Here is a 22,444-nt window from a genome sequence, read left to right as displayed (position 1 = left end):
CCGGATCCCTACAGCCAACTTGAATCAAGGAAAAACCTCTGTTGCCCCAACACTAAGGCAGCATAGGCTGTAAAGGAGACTACTCCCAGCTGTCTCTCCTAGTTGGAGCCAGAAACTGCTCTTTCTAACTAAAACTGTGACTGTCTCACTTTCCTAGAAAGTGCTATAATAATATCTATCCTGTGAGTGTGAAAGGGAGTGGTGTGCATAGGAGCCAATAATGTAAAATATGTAAATAGGAAACTCTGTTACATTGGTCTTTGCCCAGTAACAGTCAAATAAGGAAGTGTAGCGTTTAAAGCTACAGGAATTATTAACCCTATAGGCCCCTACACTTGTATAAATGTGGACTGAATAGTAATGAAGGGGAGCAGCCTATGAAGAGGGGGAGCAGCCTATGAAGAGGAGGAGCAGCCTAAGAAGAGGGGGAGCAGCCTATGAAGAGGGGGAGCAGCCTATGAAGAGGAGGAGCAGCCTAAGAAGAGGGGGAGCAGCCTATGAAGAGGAGGAGCAGTCTAAGAAGAGGGAGAGCAGCCTATGAAGAGGGGGAGCAGCCTATTCGAAGACAGGGGGTCAGCCTTTGAGGAGACAGGGGCAGCACATGGCAAGACGGCACAGAGACTATATGTACTGGAGCCTAGAGAGGGAAGCCATGATGGACCTGCTGGAGAGAAGGAACCAGACCACCATGTTTTGTGTTTGTTGGAAACTATAATATGGACTATAATTAATTGTAACTATAAATAGTGTAAATGTTATTTTAGTTTAAACAATCATTTCATTTTAATGATCACTAGATTTATTTATATATTCTTTATTTGGATTTCAAACATAGATAGGGTACAGAAGAGAAATGGGGGGTAAAAGAAATGGTTAAATAACATTTGAATAAATGCATCAATATTGTACAAGTTTTGACAACTAGATTTATTATTCAATATATTCCCTTTAATATACACTTATTGGTAGTGATGGGTAAAATGTTTCAGCAGGCATGGATTCGGGGCGAATTTCTGCGTTTTACAATTGGTGGATTGTTTCGCGAAATTGATGAAAAAATTCAATGCATGTCCAAAAATTGTCACAAGAATAGTCACAAGCGTCAAAAGAATTGTCGCGGGCGTCAAAAGAATAGTTACAAGCATCAAAAGAATTGTCGCGGGCGTCAAAAGAATAGTCACAAGCGTCAAAAGAATAGTCGCAGGCGTCAAAAGAATAGTCGCGGGTGTCAAAAGAATAGTCGCGGGCGTCAAAAGAATAGTCGCGGGCGTCAAAAGAATAGTCACAAGCGTCAAAAGAATAGTCGCGGGCATCAAAAGAATAGTCGCGGGCGTCAAAAGAATAGTCGCAGGCGTCAAAAGAATAGTCGCGGGTGTCAAAAGAATAGTCGCGGGTGTCAAAAGAATAGTCGCGGGCGTCAAAAGAATAGTCGCGGGCGTCAAAAGAATAGTCACAAGCGTCAAAAGAATAGTCGCGGGCATCAAAAGAATAGTCGCAGGCGTCAAAAGAATAGTCACAAGCGTCAAAAGAATAGTCGCGGGCGTCAAAAGAATAGTCACAAGCGTCAAAAGAATAGTCGCGGGCATCAAAAGAATAGTCGCAGGCGTCAAAAGAATAGTCACGGGCGTCAAAAGAATAGTCGCGGGTGTCAAAAGAATAGTCGCAGACGTCAAAAGAATAGTCGTGGGCGTCAAAAGAATAGTCACAAGCGTCAAAAGAATAGTTGCGGGCGTCAAAAGAATAGTCGATGACGTCAAAAGAATAGTCACAAGCGTCAAAAGAATAGTCGTGGGCGTCAAAAGAATAGTCGATGACGTCAAAAGAATAGTCAATGACGTCAAAAGAATAGTCACAAGCGTCAAAAGAATAGTCGTGGGCATCAAAAGAATAGTCGATGACGTCAAAAGAATAGTCACAAGCGTCAAAAGAATAGTCGTGGGCGTCAAAAGAATAGTCGATGACGTCAAAAGAATAGTCAATGACGTCAAAAGAATAGTCACAAGCGTCAAAAGAATAGTCGTGGGCATCAAAAGAATAGTCGCGGGCGTCAAAAGAATAGTTGTCAATTTTTTTTCACGCAACATTTTCACCGTTTCACAAATTTTTTGCCGTTTTCCGAATCTTTTGAAAGATTTGCGAATTTTTCAGCAAACGGGGCAGATTCGCTCATCACTACTTATTGGTGCGGGTTATTTGTCTTACCCCAGTAAGAGGGGTGAATAATATTATTATTAATATGATTTTACATTTGCCATAAATATGCGCATTTATACAATGTAGAAGGAGTAACAGACTTATTGGCTATTTGTGGCTGTGGGACGTCCCATATCTGCTCTGAGCACTGGGCCTGTTCAGTTTGTGGGTGGGATTTAGCTCTGATAACTGGAAATAAAGTATAATACCCACCGTACCCCAGTTTAGGGAAACATCTATTATGTGTTTCATTATTATAATATCCCAGATATACAGCGTGACATTTTGGAATTCCCACCTTTATCAGGTACCCTGGAAATTCTAAATACATTCTTTTTTTATTAATGGAACTTGTCCTATTTAATCCTTCTAAAAACATTCTCACACTAAATAAAAATGACTCTTTATAAGATATATTTTCCTTAAAAAATAGTTCTTTTTTAAAAAAAATTATATTTCAAGGGTATGTAAACCCAAATGTAAATTTTGTATGAAAATGTAACTTTTTCCAATATACAGGTATGGGATCCCTTATTTGGAAACCCGTTATCCAGAAAGCTCCAAATTACAGAATGCCTGTCTCCCATAGACTCCATTTGAATCAAATAATTCAGAATTTTAAAACTGATTTCCTTTTTCTCTGTAATAATAAAACTAAGATATAATTACCCCTTATTGGGGCAGAACAGCCCTATTGGGTTTATTTAATGGTTAAATGATTCCCTTTTCTCTGTAATAATAAAACAGTACCTGTACTTGATCCCAACTAAGATATAATTACCCCTTATTGGGGCAGAACAGCCCTATTGGGTTTATTTAATGGTTAAATGATTCCCTTTTCTCTGTAATAATAAAACAGTACCTGTACTTGATCCCAACTAAGATATAATTACCCCTTATTGGGGGCAGAACAATCCTATTGGGTTTATTTAATGGTTAAATGATTCCCTTTTCTCTGTAATAATAAAACAGTACCTGTACTTGATCCCAACTAAGATATAATTACCCCTTATTGGGGGCAGAACAGCCCTATTGGGTTTATTTAATGGTTAAATGATTCCCTTTTCTCTGTAATAATAAAACAGTACCTGTACTTGATCCCAGCTAAGATATAATTACCCCTTATTGGGGCAGAACAGCCCTATTGGGTTTATTTAATGGTTAAATGATTCCCTTTTCTCTGTAATAATAAAACAGTACCTGTACTTGATCCCAACTAAGATATAATTACCCCTTATTGGGGCAGAACAGCCCTATTGGGTTTATTTAATGGTTAAATGATTCCCCTTTCTCTGTAATAATAAAACAGTACCTGTACTTGATCCCAACTAAGATATAATTACCCCTTATTGGGGCAGAACAGCCCTATTGGGTTTATTTAATGGTTAAATGATTCCCTTTTCTCTGTAATAATAAAACAGTACCTGTACTTGATCCCAACTAAGATATAATTACCCCTTATTGGGGCAGAACAGCCCTATTGGGTTTATTTAATGGTTAAATGATTCCCTTTTCTCTGTAATAATAAAACAGTACCTGTACTTGATCCCAACTAAGATATAATTACCCCTTATTGGGGGCAGAACAGCCCTATTGGGTTTATTTCATGGTTAAATGATTCCCTTTTCTCTGTAATAATAAAACAGTACCTGTACTTGATCCCAACTAAGATATAATTACCCCTTATTGGGGCAGAACAGCCCTATTGGGTTTATTTAATGGTTAAATGATTCCCTTTTCTCTGTAATAATAAATCAGTAACTTGTAATTAATCCCAACTAAGATATAAATTATCCTTATTGAAAGCAAAGGACAACAACGGTACAAAAGTGATGTCCCAGAAACACACTGTAGGTCTCCCCGAGGACCAGAATTGTCTATTGATCGACTAAATGACTGATCGTCATTATTATTATTAACATTTATTTATAAAGCACCAACATATCCCGCAGCGCTGTACAATAAGTGGGTTACATACATTGGGCATACAGAGTAACATATAAAGCAACCAATAACCGATACAAGAGGGGAAGAGAGCCCTGCCCAAAAGAGCTTACACTCTACAAACGTCATGGTATGAAAATTATTGGGATGATAATTCAGAGCCCAAGCACAGTCTGAAAATCATAAGAAACATCACTTTGTACGATTATATTGGCGCGACTATGGCCACCGCTAGTGTTTTGTTACAGCGCCCCCCCTGGGCAGCAGCAGTTTTACGGCAGGGGGGCTTATCTCAGGTGACACCGCTGTTTAAAGGCCCTTCTCCTTAGTGCGAGTTCCATGAACCTAGCGCTTCTCACCGGTGTGAATCTTCAGGTGCTGCCGGAGGCTTCTTTTGGCCACAAACTGTTTCCCACACTCGGTACAGACAAAAGCTTTAATCCCAGTGTGAGTCAGGTGGTGAGCTGTAAGATGATATTTAGTATCAAAGCTTTTCCCACACTCTGTACACTGAAATGGTTTCAACCCAGTATGGATAAATTGGTGGCGTTTCATTGCAAACTTTTTTGGAAAACATTTCCCACACTCTGTACACTCAAATGGTTTCTCCCCAGTATGGGTATATTGGTGGTATTTCAGATCAGCCTTTTTTCTAAAACGTTTCTCACACTCTGTACAGGCGTATGGCTTTATCCCAGTGTGAGTGTGACTGTGTTGATTTAAGGATTCTTGTGCTGTAAAGCTTTTCCCACATTCAGCACAGGTATAAGGTTTCTCTCCTGTATGTATCCTTTGATGAGCCTTAAGAACTCCCTTTGCTGAGAAGGATTTACCACATTCATTGCACTGAAAAGGCTTCACACCAGTGTGAGTCAGTTTGTGTTCATGTAATCCTTGCACTGATCGGAAGGTTTTATTGCACTCTGTGCAGGCAAAGGGTTTCTCTCCTGTGTGAACTCGCAGATGAGCTTTTAGGCCAATCTTAAGCCTGTAGCTTTTCCCACACTCACTGCAGACAAATGGTTTCTCACCGGTGTGAATCAGCTGGTGTTGGCGGAGGCTGTGTTTTTGAAAGAACTGTTTCCCACACTCTGTACAGACAAAATCTTTAATTCCAGTGTGAGTCTTCTCATGAGATTTGAGATTGATCTTCATAAGGAAACATTTCCCACACTCTGTACAGGCGTATGGCTTTTTCCCGATGTGACTGTCATAGTGTCGACTTAAGGATAAATGCGTTATAAAACTCTTCCCGCATTCAGGACAGGTGTAAGGTCTCTCTCCTGTATGTGTCCGCTGATGAACCTTAAGATGACCCTTTATTAAGAAGGACTGATCACACTCTTTGCACTGAAAAGGCTTCACACCAGTGTGAGTCAGTTTGTGGGCATGGAGCCAACGATCTGATCGGAAGATTTTATTGCACTCTGTGCAGGCAAAGGGTTTCTCTCCTGTGTGAACGCGCAGATGAATCTTTAGGTTTATTTTCTGCGTGTAGCTTTTCCCACACTCACTGCAGACAAATGGTTTCTCACCGGTGTGAATGCGCTGGTGTTGCCGGAGGTGGTTTTGGTGAGCGAATTGTTTCCCACACTCTGTACAGACAAAATCTTTAACCCCAGTGTGAGTCTTCTCATGAGATTTAAGATGTTGCTTCATACGGAAACATTTCCCACACTCAGTGCAGGTAAAAGGTTTCTCTGTAGAATGAATAACTGAATGTGTATTAAGACTCTCCTTCCAGGAAAAGCCTTTACCACATTGGGTACAAACATAAGGTTTCTCCCCGGTGTGTGTGCGTTCATGTACGCGCAAATAAGACTTGCGTTTGAATGATTTCCCACACTCAGTGCAGGTGAGTGGTTTCCCTTTAGCACTCGCCCCTTGGTGCCTCTGAAAGTTGCCCTTACCTGATGGGATTTTATTGCCCCCAGTGCTGTGGGGGAAGGGCCCCTTTCCCATATGAGCCCGGCGGTGCTCTCGGAGGATGGTTCTGTGGGAGAAACATTTCCCACAATCAGTGCAAGAGAACGGTCTCTCTGTGTGAATGCGCTGATGGATGAGGAGGTTCCCATTGCTGCCGAACCTTCTCTTGCACTTAACACAGACAAACGGATTTATAACCCCAAATGGTTTAGGGAACACAGTTTGCTTTGTGCTTTGGGCTAATGTCTTTCTTGTCTGATGTACAGTAGAATATTGGATTTTGCCTGAAATATTGTTCATTTTCTGACTTCCATGTAGCTTTTCCTCAGCATCAGGCTGTGTGTGTTTTGTTAATTTGGGGGTTACAATCAGCTTCCCCCCAGTTACTGTGCAAAGTTGGGGCATTTGGTTCTGTTGGGCTTTTGGGGCAGAATTCATCTCCTGGGCGTGAGGTTTCTGAAGCACCGGAGGTTGGTTACTGTGGGTAGATCTGGCAACAAAGCCATTGCATGTAGGGAACTTCCTGTTTGTGTCACTTCCTGTCTGCTTCCTTGCACCAAGCCCTTCTCTCCTCTCCCTGTTCATCTCTGTGATTCCTGATCCATATGGAACCAGTCTGTATCCAGCAGCACTGAGTCTCAATAAAAGACTCAGTTTTCCAGATGCGGCTCAGGCTGTACAGTTCTTGCAGAGTCACTTACATAACAATATTGTGTACTTTATATATCTCTGTGAATAATTCCCCGTGTTTTAAATAAAAATCATTAATAATCATTCATTAATAAAATAATAAAAATAAATAATTCTGTGCTGGACAAAGTTTATAAATGAGCCCCATTTTAAACTTATTATTATTCACACAGTGACTATATTTGCCCTGCCCTTGTCTATATTTATAAAGCTGGGTGAGACTGGCACATTTAATATGCCAACATAATTGCACATTTTTATTCGTAGCGCAATTGCCCTGAAGCGCTTTTTAAATATGACATAAAAGCAAAGCCAAGTTACGAGGTTATGAGGTACAAGGCTTATTTGATACTTACTCTGGGGAAGGCCACTCATTTTCCTTTGCTCCATCTTCTGCAATTCTTCAGATATCGGCTGATATTTCCCAGAATCATTCTTTATCCTTTCCAGTCTAACTACTGGGAAACCTGGGGGGGAGGGGGGTTTAAATGAATTGCATTGAGTCTGAGAAACTGAACTATGAAAATCTCCCTTAACTCAGGCCCAACCCATCCCATTACTCAGCCTTTAAACAGTTTCTTACACACATTTCTCTAGAGAAGCTTCCCCCCATGTAGCCTTACATACCCTCAGTGAGCTCTATATGCTGCTACATGTAATGCTCAGTGCCACACCCCTCCCCTTGCCCCTCCCCTTGCCCCTCCCCATCTTGCCCCTCCCCAACACCCCCTCATACCCCCTCCTCCATTTAGATTGTAAGCTCTTTTGGGCAGGGCCATCTTTACCTTTTGTATGGGTTATTGGTTGTTTTTGTATGGAATCTTGTTTGGTTAATGTGTACACCCATTTTATGTAGGGTGCTTTTTACATTTGTGTTAATAATAATATATGATTAAATAACACCAGATTGGAACAGATCTGAATAGGGCTGGGCAATAAGATAAGGGTGCCCAAGACAAGCCAACACCTCCAACACAACTTGGCAATAAAAATCCCCTTGCTCACTGATAGTAGACAAACAGGAGAAATATGTGCCCAGTGCCCCCCAAACCATTGCTCCTGCCTACCCCTAGTGTGCTCCAGCCATAAGGCAATTGGAGGCAAGTTTTCCCACCCCTAATTTATCAGGGGTAACAAAAAGCCACATCTTTGCATGAGGGAGGAATAAAATGGCCCTGGAGATATCACACGGAGTATTTCCTTACTGAGCAGCCGGGAATCCTGGGTATCACTGGTAAGTCGCCTTTTGTCCATATCGGCAGCAGAACAGGCGCCGCAGTATCTCTGACCGGGGAGCTGAGACTGATACAGAAGCAACATTTATAGCAGTTTGTTATACAGATGTTACATAATATTGGGGTTAAACAAGATGCATTTAGTTCATTTCTACTGCAATTTTCATTTAAAGGAGAACTAAACCCTAAAAATGAATATGGCTAAAAATGCCATATTTTATTTACTGTACTTAATGCACCAACATAAAGTTTCAGTATTTAAATTCCAACAATGATCCAGGGCCTCAAACTTGTCACAACAGCTGCCCATCTTGAAAAGTGTCTGTGACACGCACTTGCTCAGTGGGCTCTGGGTGGCTTCCTGTAAAATAAGCTGATGGTACAGATATGATTATTCAATTCTTATGTTAACTGCACTGGTTTCTGAGCTGCCATACAATGTGACTCAGTACAGTATATAGTGAGTGGGCCCCTAAGCTCAGGTTATACTGTGACATTTATATTGTATATATACAGTATATAGTGAGTGGGTCCCAATGCTCAGGTTATACTGTGACATTTATATTGTATATACAGTATATAGTGAGTGGGCCCCTAAGCTCAGGTTATACTGTGACATTTATAGTGTATATATACAGTATATAGTGAGTGGGTCCCTAAGCTCAGGTTATACTGTGACATTTATAGTGTATATATACAGTATATAGTGAGTGGGCCCCTAAGCTCAGGTTATACTGTGACATTTATAGTGTATATATACAGTATATAGTGAGTGGGTCCCAATGCTCAGGTTATACTGTGACATTTATATTGTATATATACAGTATATAGTGAGTGGGTCCCAATGCTCAGGTTATACTGTGACATTTATATTGTATATACAGTATATAGTGAGTGGGCCCCTAAGCTCAGGTTATACTGTGACATTTATAGTGTATATATACAGTATATAGTGAGTGGGTCCCTAAGCTCAGGTTATACTGTGACATTTATAGTGTATATATACAGTATATAGTGAGTGGGCCCCTAAGCTCAGGTTATACTGTGACATTTATAGTGTATATATATACAGTATATAGTGAGTGGGTCCCTAAGCTCAGGTTATACTGTGACATTTATAGTGTATATATACAGTATATAGTGAGTGGGCCCCTAAGCTCCAGTTATACTGTGACATTTATATTGTATATATTGTGAGAGATGCAATGGAAAAGGTCATTATTTGGTTTATTTCCACCAGTGTTTAAGGTGGGATACAAATGGCACCAGGTAAAATGCCTGGTTTTGCAGCAGGTGATGCTGGGTTTATGTTAATGGATTAGGAAAAGCCAAATGAATAGGTCCCTGGAGTAAATGGAGGGTTAATGGGTTAGGTCCTCCATTCCAAACTCCCTTTAAGGTTTTGATTTGGCCAGCTGTAGGGTGCTGCCTGACTAGGATGCAGATGAGCAGCCAATAAAAAGGGCTGTGTGATTTACAGAGAGAAGTTGGAATTGAACCTTGATTGAGTGAAGGTCACTCTCAGAGCGGGGCACAGGGCAGGAGGGCTGCCTGTGTCAGGAACTCCCAGAGGAGCTGGAGGGCTGCCTGTGTCAGGAACTCCCAGAGGAGCTGGAGGGCTGCCTGTGTCAGGAACTCCCAGAGGAGCTGGGGGTGCCACCTGCCACTGCAGGGAGCAGAGGGAGTTCTGACCAGACGGATGAGTGCTGAGAGGGCTCAGCAAGGCTTAATGTGAAGCCTGAGTGTTCCAGAGTGTGGAACTAACCCTGGAAGGTGAGAACCCTGAAGTAGGGACAAATCACAACCCTGAACTGTATGTTGATGAACTGTCTTATGTTTCTGTTGGGAAGAATTTGCCCAAATAAACCTGTGTTTTGCCTGAAGACATGGTGTCCCTGTCTCTATGCTCCAGATCCTCTGCATGCCTGCCTACCATTGCTAATTCCCCCAAATTGTGTGTGCAGGCAGTCAGCATGTCACATATGGTGTTATGATGCGGGCACTAAGGAGCTGTTAAAGAGACCTACACATGTAAAGGGATAGTGAGCATTTCCCAAAGAGACTGATACAAAATGGCGCCAGTGAGTGACCGTTTTGCCTTCAGCAAACCAATGTGGGGAAGTGTGTTGAGACACCCACAGCCAAAGCGTGAGCATAGCAGGGTGCTACAGGAGCTGCGAGACTGGCAGCAGCGGTTTAATGCCAAGTTTCTGCAACAGCGGTGTGTGGACTTGCAACAGACGGCAAAGGAAGTGACGGAGACTTCGCGAGTGGCAAAGGTGGTCGCTTCATCTGTATGCAAGCCAGGAAAAGCATTCCAAAGAGGTTTTGGGAAAGGCCAAAGAGATGGTGCCCCAAGGCTGGAGCCGGTGCAGGTGGCGCAAGTGCAGCATGCCAGGCAGAGAGGCAGTGCTGGTTTCACAGTCTGGTCTGGAGAGGTTGGCCAGAGTTTATCCACAGCAGTTCCAGAGTGTATGCCCTACAGGAATGGTAAGACTGTTCTTAAAGGGGTGGTGGAAAGGGAACAGTATGCTGGTGGGGAAAAGACTGGGACTCTGTAATTAAAGGCAAGGTCCTGGGAGCTGAGGTACAGCAAGAGTTAAGTGCATGGCCAGAGTGCACTGTGTCTCTTAAAGGGATGGTTGAAAAATTGGTGGAGGTTAAAGTGAATGGGATTCCATTGTGGGTTACACTGGATGCCAACTTCACTGTCTGTGGTGTGGCAAGAACTGCTGCTTTATGTTCTTTCACCGCAGGAGGTCCCCGAGATGCAAGAGAACTGTATGTCTGACTTTTAAAACCACACAAGGGACAGTTGATCTCTCACTTGTGGTTTCCAGTAACCGTAATGAGGAGGTGGTTCTGGGAACAGACTTTCCCCTATTCTGGGAGTTGTGGGGAAAAGACAAAGTTTTGGTTGAGGAGCAATCAAACCAATGGGTTAATAATGTTTGTTCTATGCAAAATGTTAATGGTAATTTTGCTGAAAAATGTCCAAATGTGAAAAGTGTGACTGTGGGGTGTGAGGTAACGCCCATGGTACAAAGTTTAGGGGTGACCCCTGGTATTAGTGTTCCCCTAGAGAGTGTGACTGGGGGGTGTGAGGTAACACCCATGGTACAAAGTTTAGGGGTGACCCCTGGTATTAGTGTTCCCCTAGAGAGTGTGACTGGGGGGTGTGCGGTAACACCCATGGTACAAAGTTTAGGGGTGACCCCTGGTATTAGTGTTCCCCTAGAGAGTGTGACTGGGGGGGTGCGGTAACACCCATGGTACAAAGTTTAGGGGTGACCCCTGGTATTAGTGTTCCCCTAGAGAGTGTGACTGGGGGGGTGCGGTAACACCCATGGTACAAAGTTTAGGGGTGACCCCTGGTATTAGTGTTCCCCTAGAGAGTGTGAATGAGGTAACTCACAGTGGGAAACACCTGAATGCAGAGAAGGAGTATCTGCAAGAAGATTTCTTAAGCAAGAAATGTGCCAATGTTGTGCCTGAGGTAAAGGGAGTAGGGGCCCCCCAATGTAAATGTGTCCCTAGCAGGTGTGACTGATGCAGTGAGTGTAAACTGCTCTGAGTCTCATAAAACAGAACAAAATGTTATCTGTGTGAATGGTAATTGTGCAGCTTTGTTGCAAAAAGATGTTGCAACTGATGCAAATGAGAGTCTGCATGTAGAACTGCTGAGCAGAGTGTGCTCAAGTTATTCAGTGAACAAGGGGTTAAAGCCATGTGTTTAGAGTAACTCTTTGTTGCTCTGCTGTAGCTCATCTCCTGAAGGTTTTAAAGGGGATGAGTGTACTAATGAGCAATCTCTGTCAACTGCTATAGCTAAATTGACTAAGCTAATTGAAAGGGAAAGATGCACCCACTGTTATGGTACTGGGCATGTTACTGCTACCTGTCCTGTATACGCAGCACTGCAAAGGTCACTAGAAGCCTATAAGGAGTGCTGGGGCAGTAAGGCACTTGGAAGTGGGTTCAGTGAGAAGTCGGGTGAACTTCCTGCACTTATTAAAGGTCAAGCTGTGTGTGTGAACAGAGCTGATGGTGATGTTGAAGAAAAATGGTAACATGGCAGTGAATGGTGGTAAGCCAGACAGTGTGTCTGAGGAGGTAAATGAGAAAAAGGTAAAACTGCCTCCTGATTCTGTGTGTGAGGATGTGCCAGCCACAAAACTGGTCTCCGGTGAGCTGAATTGTATGAGAGTGGAAACACAATGTGCTGGAGAGAAAAATGTCATGACTGGAAAGTTGTGCTTTGCTACCTGAAGGGTTAATGCAAAGTGAGTGTCTTCTTGTTGGGTGGCTGGGAGTACCTTAAAGGTGAGGTAAAAAACAAGCCCTGCACCATGTATGACTTGTCTGAGTGTGTGTGCAAAGTGGAACTGGTAAATTGCACCTATTGCTATGCCCCAGGTCATACTGCAGACAATTGTGCATTTGTGAAGGCAGCGGCTGCGTTGGCCCAGAGAGGCAAATGACCTGCAATTGGGTGAGCAAGGGGACTCGGGTAGAGATTCCCGGGACACAGCTGGACAGGTGAGACAGGTGAATGCGTTGAGCTGACTGAGTGTCAGGTTTTGTGTGAAAAGGTAACTGGCAGCCACATTACCAATGAGAGTAAGCCAGATGGAGTGACTGTGGAGGAAAGTGGAGTTGCTTTGAAACTTCCCCCTAATCCGTGTTGTGAGGCTCTGGGCACCTCAGATTCTGTCTGCAGTGAGAAACTTGTGATGAATCAAGTGACTGAGGAATGTCTTAAAGGCAAAGTAATGAGGTCTTTGCCAAATGCTGTGGAAGGAGATGTTCAGACCGACAATGTGAGTCTGGCAGAGAGTTTAAATTCAAAGGATGCAAAATGTGTGCTGGATGTGAACACTGAGTGTGTGCCAAGCTGTGTGACACAAAACAGTATGCAAGAAGTGACAAATGCTACCAGAGGGCAGGGTGGGGAAAAGGCCACTGTAATTCTTGAAACCGAGATTGAGTATAAAATGCAGAGGGTGGAGAAGATGGGAGAGGCATGTGTGTCTGACAGTGTGGGTACAAGTCTGGCAACTGTTTCTTCCCCATTTGAGGACAGGCAGGAGAAGAAAGTTTGTGTGGCTACTCCCATAGAAACACATGTGTTCGATCCCAATGATAGAACTCTAGGGGGAAAACTTGAGAGAGAGAGTTTCTATTGGGGTTACAAGGTGTTTTGCCCCTGGGTCAAAACAAAGGGGGGATATGTGAGATGCAATGGAAAAGGTCATTATTTGGTGTATTTCCACCACTGTTTAAGGTGGGATACAAATGGCACCAGGTAAAATGCCTGGTTTTGCAGCAGGTGATGCTGGGTTTATGTTAATGGCTTAGGAAAAGCCAAATGAATAGGTCCCTGGAGTAAATGGAGGGTTAATGGGTTAGGTCCTCCATTCCAAACTCCCTTTAAGGTTTTGATTTGGCCAGCTGTAGGGTGCTGCCTGATTAGGATGCAGATGAACAGCCAATAAAAAGGGCTGTGGGATTTACAGAGAGAAGTTGGAATTGAACCTTGAGTGAGTGAAGGTCACTCTCAGAGCGGGGCACAGAGCTGGAGGGCTGCCTGTGTCGGGAACTCCCAGAGGAGCTGGAGGGCTGCCTGTGTCAGGAACTCCCAGAGGAGCTGGAGGGCTGCCTGTGTCGGGAACTCCCAGAGGAGCTGGAGGGCTGCCTGTGTCAGGAACTCCCAGAGGAGCTGGAGGGCTGCCTGTGTCAGGAACTCCCAGAGGAGCTGGAGGGCTGCCTGTGTCAGGAACTCCCAGAGGAGCTGGAGGGCTGCCTGTGTCAGGAACTCCCAGAGGGGCCGGGGGTGCCACCTGCCACTGCAGGGAGCAGAGGGAGTTCTGACCTGACGGATGAGTGCTGAGAGGGCTCAGCAAGGCTTAATGTGAAGCCTGAGTGTTCCAGAGTGTGGAACTAACCCTGGAAGGTGAGAACCCTGATGTAGGGACAAATCACAACCCTGAACTGTATGTTGATGAACTGTCTTATGTTTTTGTTGGGAAGAATTGGCCCAAATAAACCTGTGTTTTGCCTGAAGACGTGGTGTCCCTGTCTCTATGCTCCAGATCCTCTGCATGCCTGCCTGCCATTGCTAATTCCCCCAAATTGTGTGTACAGGCATTCAGCATGTCACAATATACAGTATATAGTGAGTGGGCCCCTAAGCTCAGGTTATACTGTGACCGTTATAGTGTATATATACAGTATATAGTGAGTGGGTCCCTAAGCTCAGGTTATACTGTGACATTTATAGTGTATATATACAGTATATAGTGAGTGGGTCCCTAAGCTCAGGTTATACTGTGACAGTTATAGTGTATATATACAGTATATAGTGAGTGGGCCCCTAAGCTCAGGTTATACTGTGACATTTATAGTGTATATATACAGTATATAGTGAGTGGGCCCCTAAGCTCAGGTTATACTGTGACATTTATAGTGTATATATACAGTATATAGTGAGTGGGTCCCTAAGCTCAGGTTATACTGTGACATTTATAGTGTATATATACAGTATATAGTGAGTGGGTCCCTAAGCTCAGGTTATACTGTGACATTTATAGTGTATATATACAGTATATAGTGAGTGGGTCCCTAAGCTCAGGTTATACTGTGACATTTATAGTGTATATATACAGTATATAGTGAGTGGGCCCCTAAGCTCAGGTTATACTGTGACATTTATAGTGTATATATACAGTATATAGTGAGTGGGTCCCTAAGCTCAGGTTATACTGTGACAGTTATAGTGTATATATACAGTATATAGTGAGTGGGCCCCTAAGCTCAGGTTATACTGTGACATTTATAGTGTATATATACAGTATATAGTGAGTGGGTCCCTAAGCTCAGGTTATACTGTGACATTTATAGTGTATATATACAGTATATAGTGAGTGGGCCCCTAAGCTCAGGTTATACTGTGACATTTATAGTGTATATATACAGTATATAGTGAGTGGGTCCCTAAGCTCAGATTATACTGTGACATTTATAGTGTATATATACAGTATATAGTGAGTGGGCCCCTAAGCTCAGGTTATACTGTGACATTTATAGTGTATATATACAGTATATAGTGAGTGGGCCCCTAAGCTCAGGTTATACTTATACACGTATAAATACGCCCCTAAATACCCGTAATCTTTATAACAAGGTTACAGGTATATTTTAGTCATATTCACAAATAGAAACACAGGCTAAGCCTCCCCTAACCTGCTTGGCGCCTTAAAAAAAGAACAAAAAACCTCACTCCGTTTCTGCCCTGTCCTGGAAATCTTCTCCTGTTCCTGCAAGTCAGTTCTGCTGTAATCAGCTGTGCTCTGATTGGTTCTGTCTTCTTGTGGATTCTCCAATCAGAGCACAGCTTTCGTGACAGAAAGTAAAATTGGCCAATCAAGGCACAGATGCAGACAGGGCTGGGGAGATATTATAAACTGAAGGCAGGGCAGAAATGAAGACTGAAGATGCTATACACAGGTACTATACACGGGTACTATGCACAGGCACTATACCCAGGCACTATACCCAGGCACTATACCCAGGCACTATACCCAGGCACTATACCCAGGCACTATACCCAGGCACTATACCCAGGCACTATACCCAGGCACTATACCCAGGCACTATACCCAGGCACTATACACGGGTACTATACACGGGTACTATACCCAGGCACTATACACGGGTACTATACACTGGTACTATACACGGGTACTATACACGGGTACTATACACGGGTACTATACACGGGTACTATACACGGGTACTATACACGGGTACTATACACGGGTACTATACACGGGTACTATACACGGGTACTATACCCAGGCACTATACCCAGGCACTATACCCAGGCACTATACACGGGTACTATACCCAGGCACTATACCCGGGTACTATACCCAGGCACTATACCCGGGCACTATACCCAGGCACTATACCCAGGTATAGTCCTCTTCTGCTACTGCATGGGATCTAGCATGCATTCACCTGTGTGTGGCACTACAGGAGCCCTGTGCCTCCGCTATATGGAGGAGCAGGTACACTGATAAATGGCGTGCCTCCACCCAGGGTCAGGGCAGGTTGGGCTGCGGTACCCACCCTGGGAAACTGCTCTGATCCACAACACACACAGGGAAGGCTGATGGGTTTATTGGCAGGACACTGTACCTTTATACTTGCAGGGATAGATACAGCCTGCCAGCCAGGGGCAACTTCCCTCACATAACCCAGCCGGTACTTCCTGAACTGCTGAGGGGAATCCCCACTTATGGGGCAAGTACTTCAGAGCCCTGAGAAGAACTCCCTTTGGCTTTCCCCTGAAAGGGACCCCCTTTCCTTCCGCACCCTAAAAGAGTGCAATTTCTGCCACTGGGGGGTCCCAATTACTTCCTTATACAGAACCCTGTGTGAGCCCCTTGCTTGTCTCTCTGCTCCTAGTTCCCAGCAGCCCCTCCTTCCTACTCCTTGCACAGTAACAGCACAGAGGGGAGACAAGTATTCATAGCTCCCCTACATTCTCCCCCTGCTTAAAAACTGTCACCTCCTGGCTGACAAACAATAAAAAACACAGAACCAAGTAATGCAATAACTTGAAGTGTACAAACTCTTCTGGCCTGCTTTAGCTCATAGTGCCTATTTATATAACCACTAGCTGAAAAGGAACTGCATGCAACATACTCAGCTGTATACTTACTAAGGCACATAAACTGAATCAATAATAGTCTAGTCCTGGGGGTGCAAACACCGGCAGCATATTTACCAGATTGGACACTGCCCCTACCCAGGCATGGTAAAGTCCAGCATGTGGTACATAAGAAGGATTTCCCAGCGTATCATAAGTCAGTACAGGTGGGGGCTGCCGAACTTGCGCACCCCGTCTCACCTCTCTCGGGGGAGTCCCCTAGCCAAATCCTTATTAGAAGAGTTTCCATCACTCAGCAACAACCTCTGGTTTGTCTCAGACCTTGGTATAAACTACGGGATTCAAATTATCCCTGAAAGGAATAGGCCGGTCCTCAGAGGGGAGAGAGTCACTCTGAGTTACATCATTTCCACCCTCATCAGGTTTAGGCATTTGAGCATCCATAGGGGTCTGTTGAACTGTAGGTGGGGTTTCTGTGGCGTTGGGGGAGTCAGAAGTACCCTCCATTTGACCCTCCTCAATGTCAATACCCGTAGAAACATCACTTGCTTGAGATACAGGGAGTAAGTGATTTCTATGCCAGGCTTTTACTCGACCCTCTGGTCCCTTTATCTTGTACCCCGGAATCCCAGGCAGCTTGCTCACCACATCGAATAGTTCATTTCTCCAGTGGTCAGCCAGCTTATGCTTCCCAGGCACCCCTAAATTCCTCAGTAACACTTTGTCACCTGGAAGTAACTCTCTGTACTTGACTTTAAGATCATACCTCCTTTTGTTACCAGCATTCAAATGATAGGCAGTAGTCAAGCCTTCCCTCCATCAGGAAACATACAGAAAGTGGTCCCAATGACTCAATCCATCTGTAGATACACCCAGCTGGATATCAAGGGGCAACCTTGGCTCCCTCCCAAACATAGTATGGAGAGAAACCAGTGCTATCATGCCGAGTACTGTTATAAGCATGCACCATAGCCTCCACATGCTTACTCCAGCTGTTTTTATCCTCCACTGGCAGGGTACCTAGCATGTCCAACAATGTCCGGTTAAATCTCTGAGGAAAGGCGTCTCCCTGGGGGTGATAGGGAGTAGTTCTGCTCTTTTTAATATTCAACAGTTGCAAAAGCTCTTTAATAAAATGGTTCTCAAAGTCTCTGCCTTGATCAGAATGTAACCTGTAGTGAATGAAAAACTTCTCCCATAGTACTTCAGCGACTGTGGAGGCTTTTTGGTCCTTGGTGGGGAAAGCTTGGGTGCACCTAGTATAGTGATCGGTGACTACCAGAACATTACCAATGCCCCTCAAATCATTCTCAATACAAAGAAAGTCCATGCACACCAAGTCCATGGGCTCTGAAATTTTTAAGTGACCCATGGGGGCAGCGAGAACCGGGAGTGTCTTCCTTTGCAGACACCTTAGGCACCTCCTACAGTAACATGCAACTGCATCTCTCATTTTAGGCCAGAAAAAAATGGCTTTGGACCAGCCTGTAAGTCTTCTCCATTCCAAGATGTCCATGCTGATCATGCACACTCCTTAACACAATGTTCCTGAATTTAAGGGGCAACCCTAATTGCCACCTCCCAGGGTGATTATGATATGGTATCAACTGGTATAACAGTCCTTGTTCCACACAGAACTTCCCCCAGTCACATTGGAAAAATTCAGCAGGATTTCTGGTGCTAAACGCTCTCCACAGGGGCCCTATCACAGGATCAGTTTTCTGGCTTTGAACCATGTGCTTGTGACTGATTAACTTGGATTCTCCCCCTACTAGAGCAACGGGACAGCAGTACATATGTGGTAAGGCTCCGGCCCTCCACCAACAGAATCTACAACCCTCAACTCAGAAAAAGCCACCTTGTCATCCACTACCACAGCTCTAGCACAGTAGGCCTTCATACCGATGTTGGGTATCTATTCCCACTCCCCATCATCTTCCAGGGCAGGCAGACCCGGTCGTCTAGAGAGAGCATCCACTCCTATATTCCTAGACCCTGGTTTGTGAAAGAGTAGTTTGACAGTGCAGCTAACGACCGGTGCCCTGTGGCATCAAGTTTAGCAGTAGTCAAAATATATATGAGAGGGTTATTATCTGTTCGTACTTCAAACTCTACTCCATACAATAAGTCATGCAACTTGTCCACAATGGCCCACCTAAGAGCCAGGAATTCCAGTTTATGCACAGGATAATTCTTTTCACTGGGTGCCAGACTCCTACTAAGATAGGCCACTGGCTGCAGCCCTTCTGGGTAGCTCTGGTGTAGGACACCTCCCAACGCTTCATAACTGGCATCCCAGGGAGGACATATGGTCTGTGAGCATCTGCATAAGCCAATACAGGGGCTTCTGTCAACTTTTTCTTTAACCGAACAAAGGCCTCTTCACAGGCTGAAGTCCACTTATCACCAAAAGGGGCTTTAGCATCTTTTTGTGTCTCTTCACCATGCACATTAGAAAGCTTCAACAATTTATTTAATAAGTGGGCCACTCTTGAATACCCCTCTACAAATAGCCTGTAGTAACCACAAAACCCGATAAATGATCTCAGTTCAGTGACATTTTGGGGTTTGGGCCAGGTTACCAATGCTTCAATCTTGGCCAGGTCAGTTCCTATTCCTTCTGTAGAGACCACATGGCCTACATAGGTTACTGAGGAGCAACAAAACTTATATTTGTCGATTTAGTCCTTCCGCTATTAATCGATCAATCATATTCATCAGACGCTGCTTATGCTCCTCTAGGGTAGTCCCAAACACAATTATATCATCCATATACACCAGGCACTCTTGGGGTGACAGGTCCCCCAACACCTTCTCCATAAGTCCCTGAAAGGTAGCTGGGGCCCTGCAAATACCTTGGAGAATGCTTTTGAATGATAAAAGCCCAAGGGGCATATAGATGCAGTCTTTTCCTGATCCTCAGACATATAGATACCTGGTAATAGCCAGAGCATAAGTCTATTACAGTGAACCATTTGCTAAAATTAAGGGCTTCCAGAGTCTCCTCAATTCGAGGTAGAGTGTACTGGTCAGGCACAGTGCGTCTATAGATATGTGCTGGTTGAAAGCCCCTCGGAGGCAGTGGCACAGAATTGGTGGCAAGTTATTACGGAGAAGAAAGAGTGGGGCAAAAAAATACCCCTAATTGTTCAAAATCTCTCTCCAAATGCTGTGGTAATCCGGCCTAAACAGGAGTTGGCGTATGACGACCCCGTTCATGAGGTCTCTGACCTTGCTGATGTGCAGTCCACCCCAGTATCTGCTTCTGTATGAAACTTGGCAAATGTGGCTTCCCACATGACATTTGGGGATTCCCCTGTTTCTGAGGAGTGGAAGCAGAGGTTGAGTAACAGTCTGCTAACACACAGACAAGTCTTTTGCACAGACAAAATGGATGTAGGGTATGCTAAGGGTACCCAGCACACTATCCGCTTATCCAACTCCACTCCATTTAGGGAGCGGCCAAGGAGAGTCCCTCCCAAGGACCAGGAGGATCTCCAGCGCACCTTCCAGGAAATAAAAAGGTGAGGAATTATTGCTGACAGTCAAAGCCCCTGTGCTTCCCCTATAGTCACCGTGAGGAAAAAGGATGGTTCAATCCAGTTGTGTGTAGATTATCGTACTATACACAGGCACTATACATGGGTACTATACACAGGCACTATACACGGGTACTATACACGGGTACTATACACAGGCACTATACACAGGCACTATACACAGGCACTATACACAGGCACTATACACAGGGACTATACCCAGGTACTATACACGGGTACTATACACAGGTACTATACCCAGGCACTATACCCAGGCACTATACCCAGGTACTATACCCAGGCACTATACACAGGTACTATACACGGGCACTATACCCAGGCACTATACCCAGGCACTATACCCAGGCACTATACCCAGGTACTATACCCAGGCACTATACACAGGTACTATACCCAGGCACTATACCCAGGCACTATACACAGGCACTATACACAGGGACTATACCCGGGTACTATACACGGGTACTATACACAGGCACTATACACAGGCACTATACACAGGGACTATACCCGGGTACTATACACGGGTACTATACCCAGGTACTATACCCAGGCACTATACCCAGGTACTATACCCAGGCACTATACACAGGCACTATACACAGGCACTATACACAGGGACTATACCCGGGTACTATACACGGGTACTATACCCAGGCACTATACCCAGGCACTATACCCAGGCACTATACCCAGGCACTATACCCAGGTACTATACACGGGCACTATACACGGGCACTATACACGGGCACTATACATGGGTAAATATAGAGAACCCACTGCCTCACTCTCTATGAAACTACATCTAAAGTGGTGGTTCACTTTAAAATTAACTTTTAGTATGTTATAGAAAGGCCTATTCCTAGCAACTTTGTAGTTGGTCTTCCTAATTAATTTTTTTATAGTTCTTGAATAATTTCCCTTTCTCTTCTGCCTCTTTCTAGCTTTCAAATGGGGGTCACTGACCCCGGCAGCCAAAAAAAATTCTTCTGCGAGGCTGCAGTTTTATTATTATTGTAATTTTATTGTAAATGTATTACTTATTTTTCCATGCAGACCCCTTAACTATTCATATTACCATCTCTTGTTTAAACTACTACCTGGTTGCTAGGGTAAATAAAACGCTAGCAACAAAATAGCTGCTGAAATACTAAATGGAGACCTGCTGAACAAAAAGTTAAATAACTGAAAAACCATTAAAAATAAAAAAGGACCAATTGCAAATTGTCTCAGAATATCAATGTCTATTCTTGTCTTATATTAAAAGTTAATTTAAATGTGAACTACCCCTTTACGATAACTGATCCCAAACACAAATGGATGGAGAACCCTCACAGAAGTGCCTGTATGAATACTTTTACATCCTAAGCAGGCCCCCTTAGCCCATAACAAGGTTACAGATATATAGAAACATTGGGGTAACAGTCACCCCACTATAGTTCCAGGGGTACCCAGGGCACAAATAAGCACTCACCCCAAATCCCCCCTAACTGGCCTTCAGGCTGGGCCCCCTTAGCCCATAACAAGGTTACAGATATATAGAAACATTGGGGTAACAGTCACCCCGCTATAGTTCCAGGGGTACCCAGGGCACAAATAAGCACTCACCCCAAATCCCCCCTAACTGGCCTTCAGGCTGGGCCCCCTTAGCCCATAACAAGGTTACAGATATATAGAAACATTGGGGTAACAGTCACCCCGCTATAGTTCCAGGGGTACCCAGGGCACAAATAAGCACTCACCCCAAATCCCCCCCTAACTGGCCTTCAGGCTGGGCCCCCTTAGCCCATAACAAGGTTACAGATATATAGAAACATTGGGGTAACAGTCACCCTGCTATAGTTCCAGGGGTACCCAGGGCACAAATAAGCACTCACCCCAAATCCCCCCCTAACTGGCCTTCAGGCTGGGCCCCCTTAGCCCATAACAAGGTTACAGATATATAGAAACATTGGGGTAACAGTCACCCCGCTTTAGTTCCAGGGGTACCCAGGGCACAAATAAGCACTCACCCCAAATCCCCCCTAACTGGCCTTCAGGCTGGGCCCCCTTAGCCCATAACAAGCTTACAGATATATAGAAACATTGGGGTAACAGTCACCCTGCTATAGTTCCAGGGGTACCCAGGGCACAAATAAGCACTCACCCAAAATCCCCCCCTAACTGGCCTTCAGGCTGGGCCCCCTTAGCCCATAACAAGGTTACAGATATATAGAAACATT

The 22,444-nt window shown here is 44.3% G+C and overlaps 2 protein-coding genes across 2 annotated transcripts in view; both read right to left on the bottom strand.

Moving 5' to 3' along the window:
* Positions 1-3,969: 3,969 nt before the first annotated feature.
* Positions 3,970-6,840, bottom strand: LOC100493847 (gastrula zinc finger protein XlCGF58.1-like). The gene has a single exon (XM_018094740.2). It carries the CDS (start codon positions 6,646-6,648, stop codon positions 4,483-4,485), a length of 2,166 nt encoding a protein of 721 aa, XP_017950229.2. The 5' UTR covers positions 6,649-6,840; the 3' UTR covers positions 3,970-4,482.
* A 254-nt stretch (positions 6,841-7,094) lies between these two features.
* LOC100493685 (zinc finger protein 665-like) overlaps positions 7,095-22,444 on the bottom strand; it is a 28,984-nt gene continuing 13,634 nt past the window's right edge. The window contains exons 2-3 of the transcript XR_001924705.2: positions 7,959-8,055; positions 7,095-7,220 (exon numbers count right to left, since the gene is read on the bottom strand). The gene's annotated coding sequence lies outside the window, so the exon portion shown is untranslated. The remainder of the gene's footprint in view (positions 7,221-7,958; positions 8,056-22,444) is intronic.

This window comes from Xenopus tropicalis, chromosome 6 (genome assembly GCF_000004195.4).
Source record: "Xenopus tropicalis strain Nigerian chromosome 6, UCB_Xtro_10.0, whole genome shotgun sequence".
Lineage (NCBI taxonomy): Eukaryota > Metazoa > Chordata > Amphibia > Anura > Pipidae > Xenopus > Xenopus tropicalis.
Note: the sequence above shows the minus strand (reverse complement) of the source record. Positions and strands in the feature narration are given on the sequence as shown.

Coding starts and splice junctions, on each gene's coding strand:
- LOC100493847 (XM_018094740.2), bottom strand. CDS start 6,648: ATGAACAGGGAGAGGAGAGAAGGGCTTGGTGCAAGGAAGCAGACAGGA.